At 45.7% G+C, this 17,915-nt stretch overlaps 1 protein-coding gene across 2 annotated transcripts in view; it reads right to left on the bottom strand.

Annotated features, from left to right (window-relative positions):
- The window catches only part of LOC121538014 (plexin-A2-like), a 346,168-nt gene that overhangs the window by 186,363 nt on the left and 141,890 nt on the right, over positions 1 to 17,915 (bottom strand). For both annotated transcript variants that reach the window (XM_041845745.2, XM_041845746.2), the window contains exon 4: positions 8,365 to 8,499. In XM_041845745.2, the coding sequence (XP_041701679.1) occupies positions 8,365 to 8,499 (135 nt within the window). The remainder of the gene's footprint in view (positions 1 to 8,364; positions 8,500 to 17,915) is intronic.

Raw genomic sequence — 17,915 nt, 5'->3', positions numbered from 1 at the left:
TATTTTCTTAACTCTATTTCTTGAACTGCATTGTTGGTTAAGGCCTTGTAAGTAAGCATTTCACGGTAAAGTCTATACTTGTTGTATTCGGCGCATGTGACAAATACATTTTGATTTGATTTGATTTTTAGATTACGGGCTGAGTAGTGTGTGTCAATGCAATAGAATCCTACTCCGATGCGTTCTGCCTACAACAAAATGTATTGCATAGTATGTTTTGTTTCGGTATGTTGCATTGAAAGTGGCTAATATTGCGTTGATTCGATCACAATTGCGACAGTAAAGGGAAACGTTGATAATGTTAACAGGGAAAACTTTCAATTTCTGAGTCATAATGCATGCCAATATCTACCGCTCAGAGATTTTTTTTTACATGACTTATAAAACGTAAGCCTATGCAACATTAAGCAATTAAAAACGGTACTGTGGCAATACATTATAACCACATATTGGCTTTGCTTGAATTGCCCAATGCATTGTTGTTCGGGGCATTTTTCAAAATTTGAGGTAGGCTATATGATCACACCGGTAATAGATCCGTTGTTTTATTACTTGTGAGGCACAGCCGAGTGAGCATACTTTCAATAATTTGCCTTTTATTTTTATTTTACTGGGCTGATGGTGCCTGCATCTGATGGTCAGTCACTTGGCTCTGTCATATCCTCACATGGCCTCTCCTATCATTGCTACGCTGACGATACACAACTAATCTTCTCCTTTCCCCCTTCTGATAACCAGGTGGCGAATCGCATCTCTGCATGTCTGGCAGACATATCAGTATGGATGACGGATCACCACCTCAAGCTGAACCTTGGCAAGACGGAGCTGCTCTTCCTCCCGGGGAAGGACTGCCCGTTCCATGATCTCGCCATCACGGTTGACAACTCCGTTGTGTCCTCCTCCCAGAGTGCGAAGAGCCTTGGCGTGACCCTGGACAATACCCTGTCGTTCTCCGCTAACATCAAGGCGGTGACCCGATCCTGCAGGTTCATGCTCTACAACATTCGGAGAGTACGACCCTGCCTTACACAGGAAGCGGCACAGGTCCTAATCCAGGCACTTGTCATCTCCCGTCTGGATTACTGCAACTCGCTGTTGGCTGGGCTCCCTGCCTGTGCCATTAAACCCCTACAACTCATCCAGAATGCCGCAGCCCGTCTGGTGTTCAACCTTCCCAAGTTCTCTCACGTCACCCCGCTCCTCCGCACACTCCACTGGCTTCCAGTTGAAGCTCGCATCTGTTACAAGACCATGGTGCTTGCCTATGGAGCTGTGAGGGGAACGGCACCTCCGTACCTTCAGGCTCTGATCAGTCCCTACACCCAAACGAGGGCATTGCGTTCATCCACCTCTGGCCTGCTGGCTCCCCTTCCTCTGCGGAAGCATAGTTCCCGCTCAGCCCAGTCAAAACTGTTCGCTGCTCTGGCACCCCAATGGTGGAACAAGCTCCCTCACGACGCCAGGACAGCGGAGTAAAATTTGTAAAGTGGTTATCCCACTGGTTATAGGGTGAATGCACCAATTTGTAAGTCGCTCTGGATAAGAGCGTCTGCTAAATGACGTAAATGTAAAAATGTAAATGTCAGTCTCAGCAGTGGGAAAGAGCAGCAGACTGAGGGTCCACCTCTCAACAGCCCTCCTTTCTCCCTTTCCTCCACTGACACTGACCAAAAAGGGACACTGTCTTCCAGCTGATGGCGAAACTCGAGTCGAACCGCATTTTTTCTGCCTCATGCACAAATTCATGTTGTTACTCCCATGAACAGAGAAAGCTAAATATTCCTTGATATTAAAAAAGACCCAAGCCGCTAATAATAACAACAACGCAAGCCTATAGAAACACTTTCCTACTCATTCATTACTGCTGCAGTGCTTGTTGTAGCGCTGAGTGGAAATAGGAATAACACACATTTTATGGCTTATAAAAGTGTTGAATACATAGTGTTGACAGTGCTGAGTAAGAATTTAAACAGGAATTCACTCATAAAATCAGCAGCTCTTTGCTGTATTCGTTGACATTCTCTCTCTAGTCATGGTTTTAAATGTTTTGAAATCTCACAGTACTAATTTTGCTGTAGATTCCTTATGCCTGCTACGTTACTGCAAATACAGTAATCTGAGCCATCCGATTGGCCAGCGGTAGGCCTATAGTGCACTTGATTTGCTCTCTGAGCCCGCCGGGAAGGCAGAGTTTGTACCTTCAGACAGATTAAATGGATTGAAATGGCAACAGTTCGCCTACCCGGCGCGCAGGGCAGCTGAATCGGGTGCACCTACCGCCAACAGCCCGAGACAAATAAAAAGATGTTAACAGAAATGTTTGGCAATCGACTAGGAATACCTTGGAGATCGACCAGTCAATGGCGATCGACCGGTTGGTGACCACCGCTCTAGAAGGTTGAGTGAAGTTCAATCTCGTGCTTCTCTCTGGGCTAATAGTTTTTATTTTATTTTTATATATTTTAGTTCATTTTTCTCCCCAATGTTTCGTGATATCCAATTGGTAGTTACAGTCTTGTCCCATCGCTGCAACTCCTGTACGGACTCGGGAGAGGCGAAGGTCGAGAGCCATGCGTCCTCCGAAACACGACCCTGCCAAGCCGCACTGCTTCTTGACACGATGCTCGCTTAACCGGAAGTCAGCCGCACCAATGTGTCGGAGGAAACACCGTAAAGCTGGCGACCGAAGTCAGCGTGCATGTGCCCGGCCCGCCACAAGGAGTCGCATGAGCGTGATGGGACAAGGACATCCCAGCCAACCAAACCCTCCCCTAAGCTGGACGACGCTGGGCCAATTGTGCACCGTCTCATGGGTCTCCCAGTCGCGGCCGGCTGCAACACAGCCTGGGATCGAACCCAGGTCTGTAGTGACGCCTCTAGCACTGCGATGCAGTACCTTAGACCGCTGCATGAAGCTGTGCGGCAGTCTCGTGGCTACTGCGCAGCTTAGAGGGAATATTGCTATTGATCAAATATAAAACACAGACAGAGGTGTTTCAGGAATATAAGAGAGATTTCGTCATGAGACATTTCACATGATTACAACACAAACTCAGCAATATCTCTCTCACACACACACACACACACACACACACACACACACACACACACACACACACACACACACACACACACACACACACACACGCACACATATCCTAAATACACATCCATGTATCGAAAAGGGCAGGCTCTTCAGCTGAATCTGCTAAAACAGCTCTGACCTTTTCCTTCCATCGCTTTATTGGCCTCCGGCTCTCCTCCACATCATCATGGGTGCGTCCCAAATGACACCCTACTCCCTGTATTTTGCACTACTTATGGAAGTAGTGCACTATATAGGGAAAAGGGTGTCATTTGGGATGCAACACATCACTGTATTATAACTTTATAAATAACTACTACAACACCAAAGACTAACTGACTGCACTGCTACTCCCCTATAGTGCTGAGTAATTAACCAACATTTCTGTTGTTTTTCATTTTTTAAACAACTAATTGAAAGACATCGGTTCAATAATTTGAATTCCATTTCATTGCATTTTTTCCCTGTGAGCTCAATGTACAGTTTCTCTAGAGATAAATCAGATCAAGCCTGAACTGTGTGACGTTGTAGGGAGTTGTAGGGGGTTGTTTACCACAGAAAACATGGCAATTAACTACAATGACCATAATACATTGCGCGCCTACTTGTCCGTTCTGTGTGGGGAGGGTCAGACAAGGAGAGGGAGAGAAGAGACAGAAGAGTGCGCGATCGAGAGGATAGAGAGCAATTGCTTTGCGAGGTATCTCTACCTGAAGATACATGATCTAAGTGATTGATAGTTGGTATTCAGCAGTCAGAAAAGTCATTATTTACTTTGAAGAACTACAAAATAGTGATTTTGTCAGACGGCATAGACAGCAGCTCTATAGAGATGAGATGATGACTTGGAATCAAATAAAACAACTGTAATATACACAACAACTGACATATTTTATTAAAATAAAGTAATGTGAATAAATTATAGTTAATAAGTGATAAGCAGTAATGGGCAGTCACTACCATCATGGGACTTTTATTAATTGTTTTATTCTGTGTTGTTACACATAATGCATAGAGAATTTAAAATCTAAACCGAAACCGTGATTATAAACAAATAATAAAAAAGCACTAATCGCTCAGCACTACACCCCTAACAAACACAGACATTCCTCAATGGCACTGCATGACGACAGACTGACAGATAAGATATCGGGTCACTTTATTTGATCCAGTCAGGGATCTCAATTCTAACAGAAAATCTATTCTATGTGACACAAAATTGCTGTATTGGTGCAACTTTGAGAGAGCCATTCAAGTGAAGACAAAGCTATATCTCCCTAGACACAGGTAGGTGTCGGCAGGGGGAAGGGACCAGAGGGATGTATGAATCAAATGAAAGAACAGTGGTGAGTGTTTCCAGTCTGTCATGTCAGCGATGATCCAGTACCCTGCAGTCAGCCTGCTCACACACACACAATTACAGCATTTGTGTGAGTGTGCATTTGAAAGCCAGAACAGTATCAGAGCCTCAAAGCAAATAAGACAGTGTGTTTGTGTGTATAAGAGCTCCACACCTCCTACATCCTTCCCACCCCTGACATAACACACACAGAGAGGTGTGAAGGAGAGCTGTCTGAGCAGAGAGAGCCCAGATCCTGGAGTGGGCTCTGCAATCTCTCTCTCTCTCTCTCTCTCTCTCTCTCTCTCTCTCTCTCTCTCTCTCTCTCTCTCTCTCTCTCTCTCTCTCTCTCTCTCTCTCTCTCTCTCTCTCTCTCTCTCTCTCTCTCTCTCTCTCTCCCCCTCTGCACCAGACACACACACACAGACAGCCTCATTGTTATTCAGAGTAGGAAGCAACAACTGGAGCCAAATCTGTCAACTCTTTCATTTGCTATCCTCCCTCCTTTGTTCATTATGGCCTCAAATCATGTATACAAATCAACACCTCAATGATGGAACAACATGGTGTTCTCTCTATCAGATGGAACCCATGATCTTGTGGAGCTGCGATGTGGCATCATATGGGCAAGGAATAAGGTGGTGTGATGGGTATTGATACCAGTGTCATGTGTGCTCTTGAAGGCATTGAGTCATTATCAAATGACTGTCTGTACACAATGTACAATGTTATTCATTCTTAGTCTAATAATGTTGTGGTAATGGTCTGGTCTGGTGATGACCATCTCAGGTCTCTTCAGGGCTAAACAGTATTCTCTTCCCATAGCTGTCTGTTTGAACTACTGGCACACAGCTCGGACCCCCATGCATACCACACAAGACATGCCACCTGTGGTCTCTTCACAGTCCCCAAGTCCAGAACAGACTATGGGAGGCGCACAGTACTACATAGAGCCATGACTACATGGAACTCTATTCCACATCAAGTTTTTCACATTTATTTTTATTTAACCTTTATTTAACCAGGTAAGCCAGTTGTGAACAAGTTCTCATTTACAACTGCGACCTGGCCAAGATAAAGCAAAGCAAAGTAACTCATGCAAGCAGTAAAATTAGATTTAAAAAACTGACAAAAATACACCTTATGGAACAGCGGGGACTGTGAAGCAACACAAACATAGGCACATACACATGCATAGAAACACACGATAACATACGCACTATACACACATGTACACATGGATTTTGTGTTGTAGATATGTGGTAGTAGAGTAGGGGCCTGAAGGCACACACTTAATATGTTGTGAAATCTGTTGTGAATGTATTCTAATGTTTTTAAAAAAAATGTATGGCCTTGGCAGCAGCTAATCGGGATCCATAATAAATACAAATACAAATAGCCATGGTGTCTGACTAGCCATAGTTGCAGTATTATACAGGAGGAGACACTGTATCATTTCTAAGCACTAAGATAACTAGTAAGAAATGACATTACTATGAAAGTGAGAGTGCCAAAGCTTTCTATGAAGAATCTCACTCACAGTATTCTCTCCTTCTGCAGGAGAAAATAAAAAAATACCATGTCACATAGAGAAGCCACACGATAGATCATCAGGCTTAGAGATCAAATCAGAAAATGTAAATGACGATAAACTCAACCAATAGCCATGTCCCATTCTTCACATCCTGTGTGAAGTAGGTTAGAGAGGAGAAGACAGAATGGCAGTATTTGATGAGAGTTGTAGGAGAACGAGAAGCAGAGGGGGGTAGTGAATGAGAGAGAGACTCAGTGAGCATAGCCTTGCTATTGAGAAAGGCCGCCGTAGGCAGACCTGGCTCTCAAGAGAAGACAGGCTATGTGCACACTGCCCACAAAATGAGGTGGAAACTGAGCTGCATTTCCTAACTTCCTGCCAAATGTATGACAATATTAGAGACACATACTTCCCTCAGATTACACAGACCCACAAAGAATTTGAAAACAAATCCAATTTTGATAAACTCCCATATCTATTGGGTGAAATACCACAGTGTGCCATCACAGCAGCAAGATGTGTGACCTGTTGCCACAAGAAAACGGCAACCAGTGAAAAACAAACACCATTGTAAATACAACCTATATTTATGTTTATATATGTTGCCTTTTGTACTTTAACTATTTGCACATTGTTACAACTCTGTATATATACATAATATGACATTTGAAATGTCTTTATTCTTTTGGGACTTTGTGAGTGTAATATTTACTGTTCATTTTTTATTGTTTATTTCACTTTCATTTATTATCTATTTCGCTTGCTTTGGCAATGTAAACATATGCCAATAAAGCCCCTTATATTAAAATTGAAATTGAATTGAGAGAGAGAGAGAGAGAGAGAGAGAGACAAGGAGGAAGAAAGAATGAGGGAGAGCTGTGTGTGGAGTATAGAGTGTGTCTGACTTCGGCTGAATCCTAATCCCGTTACTCTATGAAGTGTGACTATAGAGCAGAGGAGCAGCCCCCTTGAACATGCACAGCAACTAGCACAGCAACTAGCACAGCAACTAGCACAGCAACTAGCACAGCAACTAGCACAGCAACAAGCCCTCATCCACATTCTCTACACCCCCCCCACTAGCACCTGAAGAGACAGAGCGAAAGAGAGAGAGAGAGTGAAAGAGAAAGAAAGAGAGAGAGAGAGAGAGAGAGAGGAGAGAGCGAGGGAGAGAGAGGGGCCCACTGCCAGAATAGTAACAACATCAATACACGTCACTGCTCTTCTTCACACATGACTGAGAGAAGGGAAGGACCCTAAAGAGATGACAAATCAAAGCCAGTGCCGAGACCAAAGCACAAATGGAAGATATGGAAATGGAAGACACTCTAAAATACATAAACACATACAAGAATTCATGGTGTGAGTCTTCTGTCCACATCAGTCTAGCAACGTACACTGGGCATGTGCAGGAATGTCCCCAATCAGGGATGCCCATTCCTTTGCTTTTCGTTATCATGTGACTAGAGGAGACTGCAGGGGTTGTGGGTGATGGTAGGTTGTCTAGATAAAATAGTTCAACTAGTCAGTAGCTAGCTGCCACTGTATTAAAGCCTTGTCATATCCAGAACCAGTGTCCTACCTTGTGTGACCTGCCTCAGTCCCTCCTCAGGCCCAGTGGAGGCCAGGCCAGTTGGTAGGAGGAGAGGACAGTCATCTATCACCTCTGTGTGACAGCATAACACTGCTCTCCTCTCCTTTGCTACAGCCTGTTTAATATGAGGGCCTATTGATGGCTATCTGCTACCCACAGCTGCAGTGCTGTGGCAGTGGTGGCTACGCTTTGTCACTTCATTAAAAGTATGGTGGTGGGGTGACCTTGCACTTTGTCTCCTCCTCGTCACTCCTCCAGCTGTCCCTCTTTCCCTCACCACTCACTCTTTCTCCTTCTCCTCTGACGGACCACGCAGCCAGCCAGCCAGTTATCTCCGCTCTGTCCCTTTCTCTCCCCCCTCTCTCTCTCTCTCTCTCTCTCTCTCTCTCTCTCTCTCTCTCTCTCTCTCTCTCTCTCTCCCTCTCCATCTCTCCCTCTCTCTCTCTCCCTCTCTCTCTCTCTCTCTCTCTCTCTCTCTCTCTCTCTCTCTCTCTCTCTCTCTCTCTCTCTCTGTCCTCATCCCTCTCTACCCCCTCCCTCCATTCCTCTCCTTCCTTCATTACCAGATTCTGTCACATCCCCCAGTGGCCCCCCACCTTCCATCCCGCTCCGCTGCCGTGCCACCCTGGTTATTTATAGAGTCACACAAGGCAGTGTGGAAGGTGGCTACAACAGCCACACACACACACACTTAGGGCGCCACTTTGATGGGTTATTATCAATGCTGTTTGATATCAGCTGTACCTGCAGTCACAATGTACTCCATGATCTGTGTTCTACAGAGCAGCTGCAACGTGTGTATGTGTCCTCACCTGTCTCTCTGACATGACGTAGAGATAGTTGTGGTCCAGTGAGAAGGCCATGTCTCTGAGGATGGAGATGCCATCCTTGATGACCAACATCGTCTCATACTGGACCCCACCGTGAGGAGGACCGTCCACACGGATCTGATGAATAGAGACACACAGGTTAACATTACTGTATTAAACACACCATGACTGAGGGACACACAGGTTAACATTACTGTATTAAACACACCATGACTGAGGGACACACAGGTTAACATTACTGTATTAAACACACCATGACTGAGGGACACACAGGTTAACATTACTGTATTAAACACACCATGACTGAGGGACACACAGGTTAACATTACTGTATTAATCACACCATGACTGAGGGACACACAAGTTAACATTACTGTCTTAACACACCATGACTGACGCATCTCGTCTACCGCTTCCCAAATAAAGGTGACAGTAAATCTTTGGAGCGACCATGGGATCCTGGCGACTGGCGGTGGCGTGAGAGAGAGATGGTTCTGTGATGTCACTGGTCGCAGCGGTAACATGAAAGCTGATGGTTCTATCATCTGTTGGGCCCCTCCTCTCTGCAGCCATGTATCTATTCACACAGTGACAGGTCCAAAGATCACCCCGGCCCCACAATGAAACCTTCTCCCTTACCGCACCCCCCCAGGGGGTCGTCTCAAGGTCTGTCATGAGGGTCCCCCGGGAGTAGGGGCGAGGGGGTTAACAGGGAGGGGGTAAGGGGCAGTAGCGAGGGGCCAAACACAACAGAACAAAGGTGAAGGAAGTTCAACACAACCCCTGATTCATGGTCTCTAAGCCTAGAGGTTAGTCAGGGTTAGCCAAGTCCATAGAGCAGCGCCAGCAGTGCTGTATGGTTCTGTATGGGCGAGGAGCACAGCTCAAAGACTGAATAACTTCTGAACAAAAGCTGAATGTGAAAACCAGTGGTTCCATTCCATGTCAGTCCTGACCTTCACCCTGCCACCCTGCCTAGCAGCAGCGTAATGCAAACACAAGCCTAGTAGCAGAGCTACATATGTGAAAACCATATGTGCAGGATGTGGGGGAGGCACCCGCTCAGCCTTAATCTGGTTACTGACATTTACATTTACGGCAGAGAGGGAGATGAAGAAGGAGAATTATAAAAGCAATATGTTCATCCATAAAGCATGAGGGAGACATGCCATGACTCCATGCTGTGAGATGCTGCTGTTGACCCGGGGTGAGTGGGTGTGTGTGTTAATGCTTGTGAGAGAGAGTTGGCGTTTGTGTGTTTGTCTGTGTATGTGTGTGTGTGTGTGTGTGTGTGTGTGTGTGTGTGTGTGTGAGGGACCTGGCTGTCTGTCATGTGGGTCTATGTCCCTCCCCTAGCAGGGATAGGGCTGGCTGTGTTGTGCTGCCTGCCTGCAGCCACAGGGGAACACTAGATAACGCTGACCTTCCACACACACAGTCTGCACTTCATCTGAATCAGACCTCTATCACACAACACACACTGCCCAGGGAGCTCTGAACACACACACACACACACACACACACACACACACACACACACCAGTGGCGGCTCCTGAAAAAATTCTCAGGGGGGGCAATTTTTCTGATGATTTAGGTGACCTACACACATTTTAAAAAAGATATGTCCAGCAACAACATGAAGACAGGGGCAGCATATAAGTCAATACTGATATACACATTACTTGCTTCAAAAAGGCCTCATGGTTGAATTGGAAATATGTGCACCTGAGCAAGCAGGAGCTTTTGATAGAGGCTACTGAAAACATTGATGCAAGTTATTGGTAATAAGAAATTTTTATAGACTTCCATATTCTGCCCTCTTGTATAGATTTGTGAAAATGAACAGTGATAGACATTTTGCCTGAAAACAGAATTTGAAAATAATTTATAGAAAAGGTAAACACAGCTATCTGTATGGCTTTGTAAATATGAACAACCATATTCTGGCCAATTGTATAGATTTGTAAAAAAAATTGTTTACTTAAAAAAAAATGAAAAATAACTATTTTAAACAACATCAACTGTGAACTGATTTGGGCGTGTGTGTGTTAAAGAGACAGACAGGGAGGGACAAAGAGAGAGAGAGGCTACATTACTTGTACTGAAACTGTTCTCTTCTCTCTTTCAATGCAGCAAAGCGGTCAATGACTTTCTCATTGAAATCAGGCATGCTGAGGACTAGTTTACTAGTTACTTTTTAGCTTGCTGCATGATCAAATTCAGCTGATGCGCATAGCAATGCACGTAATGGCCTTTCTTGAAATGCTCACGCACCTTTTGCCTTCTCTCGCCTCATCACACTGGCTCCATCGTAAGCTTGCGCAATGAGTTTGACTTTCACGTCAGTCGGCAAAAGACCGTTCAGTCTCTCCAAAAGCACACTGGCGATTGAGACTGAGGTTGATTCCGAGATGGGAAGGAACTCAAAAAAGCGCTCCTGCACTTTGTGGTTGTCTCTTTGATGTGAACTTCTTTCAAAGAGACAATCGAGTTGCACTGAACGCTATAGCCATCTTGATAGTAGTACGTGAATTGATTGATGCTGTCACCCGCTCTTTTCTTAGTTACGTTCATGGTTACGTTACGTATGACGAAAGCGCGTAAGTGCAAGCCCTCAGAAACCCATAGAGATTGTATTGAAAGCTCTGAAATTTGAAAAAAATAGATTTTACATGGGAGTCTATGACAGACTTCTGGGCGATTTTCAACCTGACTGAAATCGCCCCAAAAGGGGGGGGGGGCATTTGAAGCACGACTTTAGCCTGATTGGACATTTAGTGGCAGTGTGGCACTGTGGCAGATCAGACGTCTAGATTACAACACTGATAACTACTGTTGCCGTGATATAATTGATTAGAAAAAAAATCCCTTCCTTTTCCCGTTTGGCAGTGCGTCGCCCATATCGCCCTATTGAACACACCGCCCCTGACACACACACAGACACACACATGCAAGCAGGCATGCACGCAAGCACACGCACACACGGCTGCCCCAGAGTGCACTTCCAGTCCCCTCACACCCAGCCCTCCACCTGAAGTCTGTCCATCCAGGGGGCCTAACCAGCCACAGTGTTCAGTGTTCATGTTCATCACCCTGCTTGTTTCTCTACTAGTGACCCTGGAAATGTTAAAAGCCCTCGCTTTAACCCCTGAGCGAACACTCTCACACCAGTGGGGCCAAAACAGACCGCTGTCAGGTAAACATGAGAGCCAGAGTGCAGAGCCGAGCACAAACTGAGATAAAAAAATGTATGGCCTCCCTCCATCTCTCCCCCCCTCTCTAGCCTTGGCTCCTGAGTCAAACAGAGAGATAATGGAATCAACATTAAGGACAGTCTACCGCCCCCACAACCCCTCTGCTCCCTGTCCCCCTCCCGCAGCCCACTGCAGCAGACACCTACACACGCACAGCTGCTTTTCACATTAAGAGGCCTTATGATAGAGGGACGCTGTTCTGTAGAGGTGCTAAACTCCCCCCTGACACACTCCACGAGTAGAGAAATGATTTCAGGCATGCAGCTTGAGGTAGAGTTCTTGAACATCTCCCTTGACATTGTCAGACAGATGCACTTTGCAGAGAGAGAAAGAGAGAGAGAGAGAGAGAGAGGACCTGGAGCAGGTAATGGAGGAAGCAGAGGCTGCTTGGGGCTGAGTGCAGTGTAGAGGTACAAGTGAACCCTGCAGTAGGGCTGATGCCAGGGGCTTCTATTCAAACAGAAAAGGCTATCCTCTCTCCCACATCTAACCTCACTGTAGGTCTGACACCTGATACTTCCTCTATCCCAATCTCCCTTTCCCCATACACTATCAGCATCATACACTCACACCGGAAACTGTTCTGTCCTGCTTGACCCCTCAATTATTTATATATAGGCTACCTCTCCTCTCCTCCCCTCTTTTATCCTCTCCCTCAGAGAGTATTATACTCCATCCATTACAGAAATCCCCTCTGCTGAGCCAACCTAAACCTAAAGGCTACTGCCACGTCCCTGCTTCTCTGGCTTCATGTCAACACCTCCACCATTACCAACGTTACTGTACCTCTCCCCAGAGGTGAGAGCAGAACCAGAGGAACAGAGACAGGGAGACAGGTGGAGAAGGATGAGACTGTGTGAGGTGGGGGTCAGACCTTTAGCAGACCATTGTTCGTGGAAACACGCCAAGGCCATGGAGCCGTGCATCATTGTTAGCTAGCTAAAGGTTTATTTTACTTTCACAATCATGAACCTTGTTTGCTGACCTAGAGTTGACTTCAGGACAGACTAGGGTGCATTCATACATACTGTATGGCATATATACTATGCCATCGAGAGCACTTACAGTTTACAGGGGAAACTGGGGCAGAAATAGGTGTTAAAGGGTGTACTCAGATCTCTCCCTGATCAGCTAGAGAGCTATGAATGGGAGCATGAATGGGAGAAAGGACTGTGGCTGACTGGAGAGTGCAACCCTACTGTCTCTCCATCAACCCTGGAGAGGAGAGACCCTACCAGTGTTCGCTACTCTCTCTCCCATATACAGAACCAGCTCAGGACCATGGCAGCAGGGGGTGGAGGGTAGGGGATTTTTTTTGGGGGGAGGGGGTCTGTGGCAGGGGCTTCGGAAGCCCTGGGTGCCTCCCAGCTAGGGGCCTCTGCCAACTGGGCTCTTTTGATCAGGGCATGTAAGAACCCTGGAAAAGCTTTTGAAAATTGACCGAATTCCAATTCAAACTGTTCTTCTCTTCTTTCCCATCTCTAGTTGGGAGGAAGTCTGCCAGGTCTGGATCTCTGAGTGGGGCTGTCTGTGTGAAACAATTTATCCAGAAAAAGTGCAATGAATGTGTGTGCAGCACGTTTAAGGATGCTCAATGCCGGGAGATGGGGGGAAATGGGAGGACGCCTCAGTTCTCTCATTTCACTCTTTAAATACATTCAAGTTACGTAACATATTTTGTACATTATGAATGCATTCAATGTACAAACTGTTTAGCCTTAAGAATTCTTCCCCTGAACATACAGTGGCTTGCGAAAGTATTCACCCCTATTGGCATTTTTCCTATTTTGTTGCCTTACAACCTGGAATTAAAATAGATTTTTTGGGGGTTTGTATCATTTGATTTACACAACATGCCTACCACTTTGAAGATGCAAAATATTTTTTATTGTGAAACAAAACTGAAAACTTGAGCGTGCATAACTATTCACCCCCTCAAAGTCAATACTTTGTAGAGCCACCTTTTGCAGCAATTACAGCTGCAAGTCTCTTGGAGTATGGCTCTATAAGCTTGGCACATCTAGCTACTGGGAATTTTGCCCATTCTTCAAGGCAAAACTGCTCCAGCTCCTTCAAGTTGGATGGGTTCCGCTGGTGTGCAGCAATCTTTAAGTCATACCATAGATTCTCAATTGGATTGAAGTCTGGGCTTTGACTAGGCCATTCCAAGACATTTAAATGTTTCCCCTTAAACAACCCTAGTGTTGCTTTAGCAGTATGCTTAGGGTCATTGTCCTGCTGGAAGGTGAACCTCCGTCCCAGTCTCAAATCTCTGGAAGACTGAAACAGGTTCCTCTCAAGAATTTCCCTGTATTTAGCACCATCCATCATTCCTTCAATTTTGACCAGTTTCCCAGTCCCTGCCAATGAAAAACATCCCCACAGCATGATGCTGCCACCACCATGCTTCACTGGGTGATGAGAGGTGTTGCGTTTGTTTCAGACATCGCATTTTCCTTGATGTACCTTTTTCCATATGTTTGGGGAGTCTCCCACATGGATTTTGGCGAACACCAAATGTGTTTGCTTATTTTTTTCTTTAAGCAATGGCTTTTTTCTAGCCACTCTTCAGTAAAGCCCAGCTCTGTGGAGTGTACGGCTTAAAGTGGTCCTATGGACAGATACTCCAATCTCCACTGTGGTGCTTTGCAGCTCCTTCAGGGTTATCTTTGGTCTCTTTGTTGCCTCTCTGATTAATCCCTCCTTGCCTGGTCCGTGAGTTTTGGTGGGCGGCCCTCTCTTGGCAGGTTTGTTGTGGTGTCATTTTCTTTCCATTTTTAAAAATAATGGATTTAATGGTGCTCTGTGGGATGTTCAAAGTTTCAGATATTTTTTTATAACCCAACCCTGATCTGTACTTCTCCACAACTTCATGGTGCCACTTTCTTGGTGGTGTTCCTTGCTTAGTGGTGTTGCAGACTTTGGGGCCTTTCAGAACAGGTGTATATATACTGAGATCATGTGACAGATCATGTGACACTTAGATTGCACACAGGTGGACTTTATTTAACTAATTATATGACTTCTGAAGATAATTGGTTGCACCAGATCTTATTTAGGGGCTTCATAGCAAAGGGGGTGAATACATAGTTTTTTCATTTCACTTCACCAATGTGGACTATTTTGTGTATGTCCATTACATGAAATCCAAATAGAAATCCATTTAAATTACAGGTTGTAATGCAACAAAATAGGAAAAACACCAAGGGGGATGAATACTTTTGCAAGGCACTGTAGAGTATTGACCCAGCAGAAGAACATGTAAACATGGAGCACTTAGCAAGTAGACAAGTACCATGAAAGAGGTTAATTTAGCTTCTGAATCTGAACAGTTTCAGAAGCAGATATAGCAGTAAGTTGGTCTGTTTTTCTGGGGCATCCAATCGGTGAAGATATGCTGCTTATTATCTGTGACATTCAAGAATATCCTCAAGCTCTAACGCTCTCTCTTGTTGTTTTAAATAAGCCTTTTCATTTAAACAGCAGTAAACTATGCAGATACACCGCTTAAACACATTTCTTTCACATTTGGAAATAAAACTATTTTCCATCCCCAGCCGTGAATGAGGTTAGTGTATGTGAACCAGACTCAATACATTTCCTATGGTATCTGTACCAACACTAACAGGCATACTGAGGGTGACTGGTGTATGTGTTGCACTTCAATACTAACATCCAATAGAAATATAATTACTACTTTATACTAGCATAAATATATTTATATTACCACAACTAAGATGGTGGTGCAGTTCGCATCCCATACTCCAACACCTCTACCAGACAAGATGAGAATTCCCCAACAGTTATCTGTTAAAGAGACTTTGGGTTAGTTAGAAGCGGCTGAACAGTATACTGTATTGTACATACTAGGGCCAGCGCCTAGTGAGAGAGCTAGCTGGCTGAGAGAGAATCTCCCAGTACAATCTGTTGAGGAGACTATGAACTAGAGAGAGAGACAATGCCTCAGCTGGGTGTATCGAGCCAGCAGTGATCTAGCTGACTGAGGGAACAGAGCAGAGCATAACTCCCTCCACACCACAGTAATCTGTCCCGCAGCTAGCCTATCTATCTCCAATCTAATTCCGGACTAATCCATTCTCAGTCTGTTCAATTGTTGTGGCTGGCGATAGGATAGATAGGATAGGCGCTCCGCTGAGACTGCCTGGGCTTTATCTGACTGATCCATCACCCATCCCACACACTGGATTAGATTCCACATAGGCACATGGCTTTTTCCCAAATGGTACCCTATTCCCTACATTGTGCACTACTTCTGACCACGGCCCATAGGGCTCTGGTCAAAGGTAGTAAATTATATAGGGAATAGGGTACCATTTGGCATGTATCTCATGGCTCTTCCAAGCACTGTGCCGTGCCCCCCTGACCCTATAGTGACACGCCCCGGGGATCTCTGCCAGAGGGGGTCAGGTGTTACCCCTGTTACCAACTCAGCCACATAGGCATGGATCAGAGGGGGGAGAGAGAGGTTAACAGCCAGAATAAGACCTGACTAATCAATCCCATTTCATCTGATGGAGCCCTATGGAGTCCTATCACTCATTAGAATAGATGGGATGTGTGATGTGGGTTATCCGCACAGGGAGCCTGATAATAACTGATGGGCTGTAGCAGCACCACTGTGAGAGGCAATGGAGCTCCTCTGAAAGCCTCCATGGTTTGATGGTCCTGTGTGATGGCCCACTGTAGCGATCAGCACTCCTTCTCACCCTAACTTGCATTTCTGTGGTCAGTCTTCTATGCTCTGTTCTAGTCAGTCAATGGAAGGCCTAGTTAGTCGTCTCTGGTCTAGTATGTTAATGAGAGGCCTGGCTGGGCTTTGAGCCCTCATGTCTGGGTGTGAGGTGTGGTGTGCTGATGGCTCCATCCTGGTCGCCGGGCCCTGGCTGATGGAGAGCTCCTCAGAGGTCAGTGCCCAGGGGGAATGTGTCACCCTGGGGGGAAATTCATCACCCACACTCCAGGAGTAAGGTGCCATGGCTGTGCCACCCAGAACAGGGCAGGGCAGGGCAGGACAGGGCAGGCAGCAGAACACTGAGCTACAGCTAGATTCACCACCTCTATCACCTCACATGTCCCTCCTGGAAATCCCTCTTGAAATGTCGCAGAACTGGATTTTCTTCAGGTGGAATGGAGTGAGGGTGGATACTAGTATCTCTTTCACCTCTCTCTCTCTACCTCTCCCTCTCACTCTCTCCCTCTCTCTCTCTATGTATCTCTCTTTCAAACACACACACATACACACACACACACACAGAAACACACTCTCTAACCAGTAAGGGAGAAAACCTGAGTAACGCCTGGATAACACATCTAACCCATCATCAATGTCAGCCCAAACTATTCTGTGTCCGTGTGTGTGTCCGTGTGTGTGTCCGTGTGTGTGTACGTGTGTGTGTCCGTGTGTGTGTACGTGTGTGTGTACGTGTGTGTGTACGTGTGTGTGTATGTGTGTGTGTCTGTGTGTGTGTCCGTGTGTGTGTACGTGTGTGTGTAAGTGTGTGTGTGTACATGTGTGTCCGTGTGTGTGTCCGTGTGTGTGTATGTGTGTGTGTCCGTGTGTGTGTACGTGTGTGTGTACGTGTGTGTGTACGTGTGTGTGTATGTGTGTGTCCGTGTGTGTGTACGTGTGTGTGTAAGTGTGTGTGTACGTGTGTGTGTACGTGTGTGTGTGTCCGTGTGTGTGTCCGTGTGTGTGTCCGTGTGTGTGTATGTGTGTGTGTACGTGTGTGTCCGTGTGTGTGTACGTGTGTGTCTGTGTGTGTGTCCGTGTGTGTGTATGTGTGTGTGTGTGTACGTGTGTGTGTACGTGTGTGTGTACGTGTGTGTGTCCATGTGTGTGTCCGTGTGTGTGTACGTGTGTGTGTAAGTGCGATGATTTCCATCAGTAGAGCACGATGGCTTTGTGTTCTGTTTTCTGTTGTACAATGTAAGCCCCTATAAGGCCTTGAGTAAGCCAGCCCGACTATGTTCGCTACGTGTCACTTCCCATCTGACACACTCCTGAGTAGGCCTCTCTCTCTGTTTGACTGAATGGAGAGAGGGAGATGGAGGGGGAGGGAGGGAGGGAGGAAGTGAGCAAGTGAGCGAGAGTGCTCATTTAAAAGGTGGAAACCAGTGCTAATTGGAGTAACTTCTGTAGTAGAGCTAACAAAAATATAAGAATGACTGTTTGTACCTGTATCTGTGTCAATCAAAAACTGATCATAATTGAATTGAGACTTCTTCCTCCCCTCTCCAGGTCCACTCTGACCCTTTCTA

Source organism: Coregonus clupeaformis, chromosome 24 (assembly GCF_020615455.1).
Source record: "Coregonus clupeaformis isolate EN_2021a chromosome 24, ASM2061545v1, whole genome shotgun sequence".
Lineage (NCBI taxonomy): Eukaryota > Metazoa > Chordata > Actinopteri > Salmoniformes > Salmonidae > Coregonus > Coregonus clupeaformis.
This window is presented reverse-complemented; position numbering and strand designations above follow the sequence as displayed.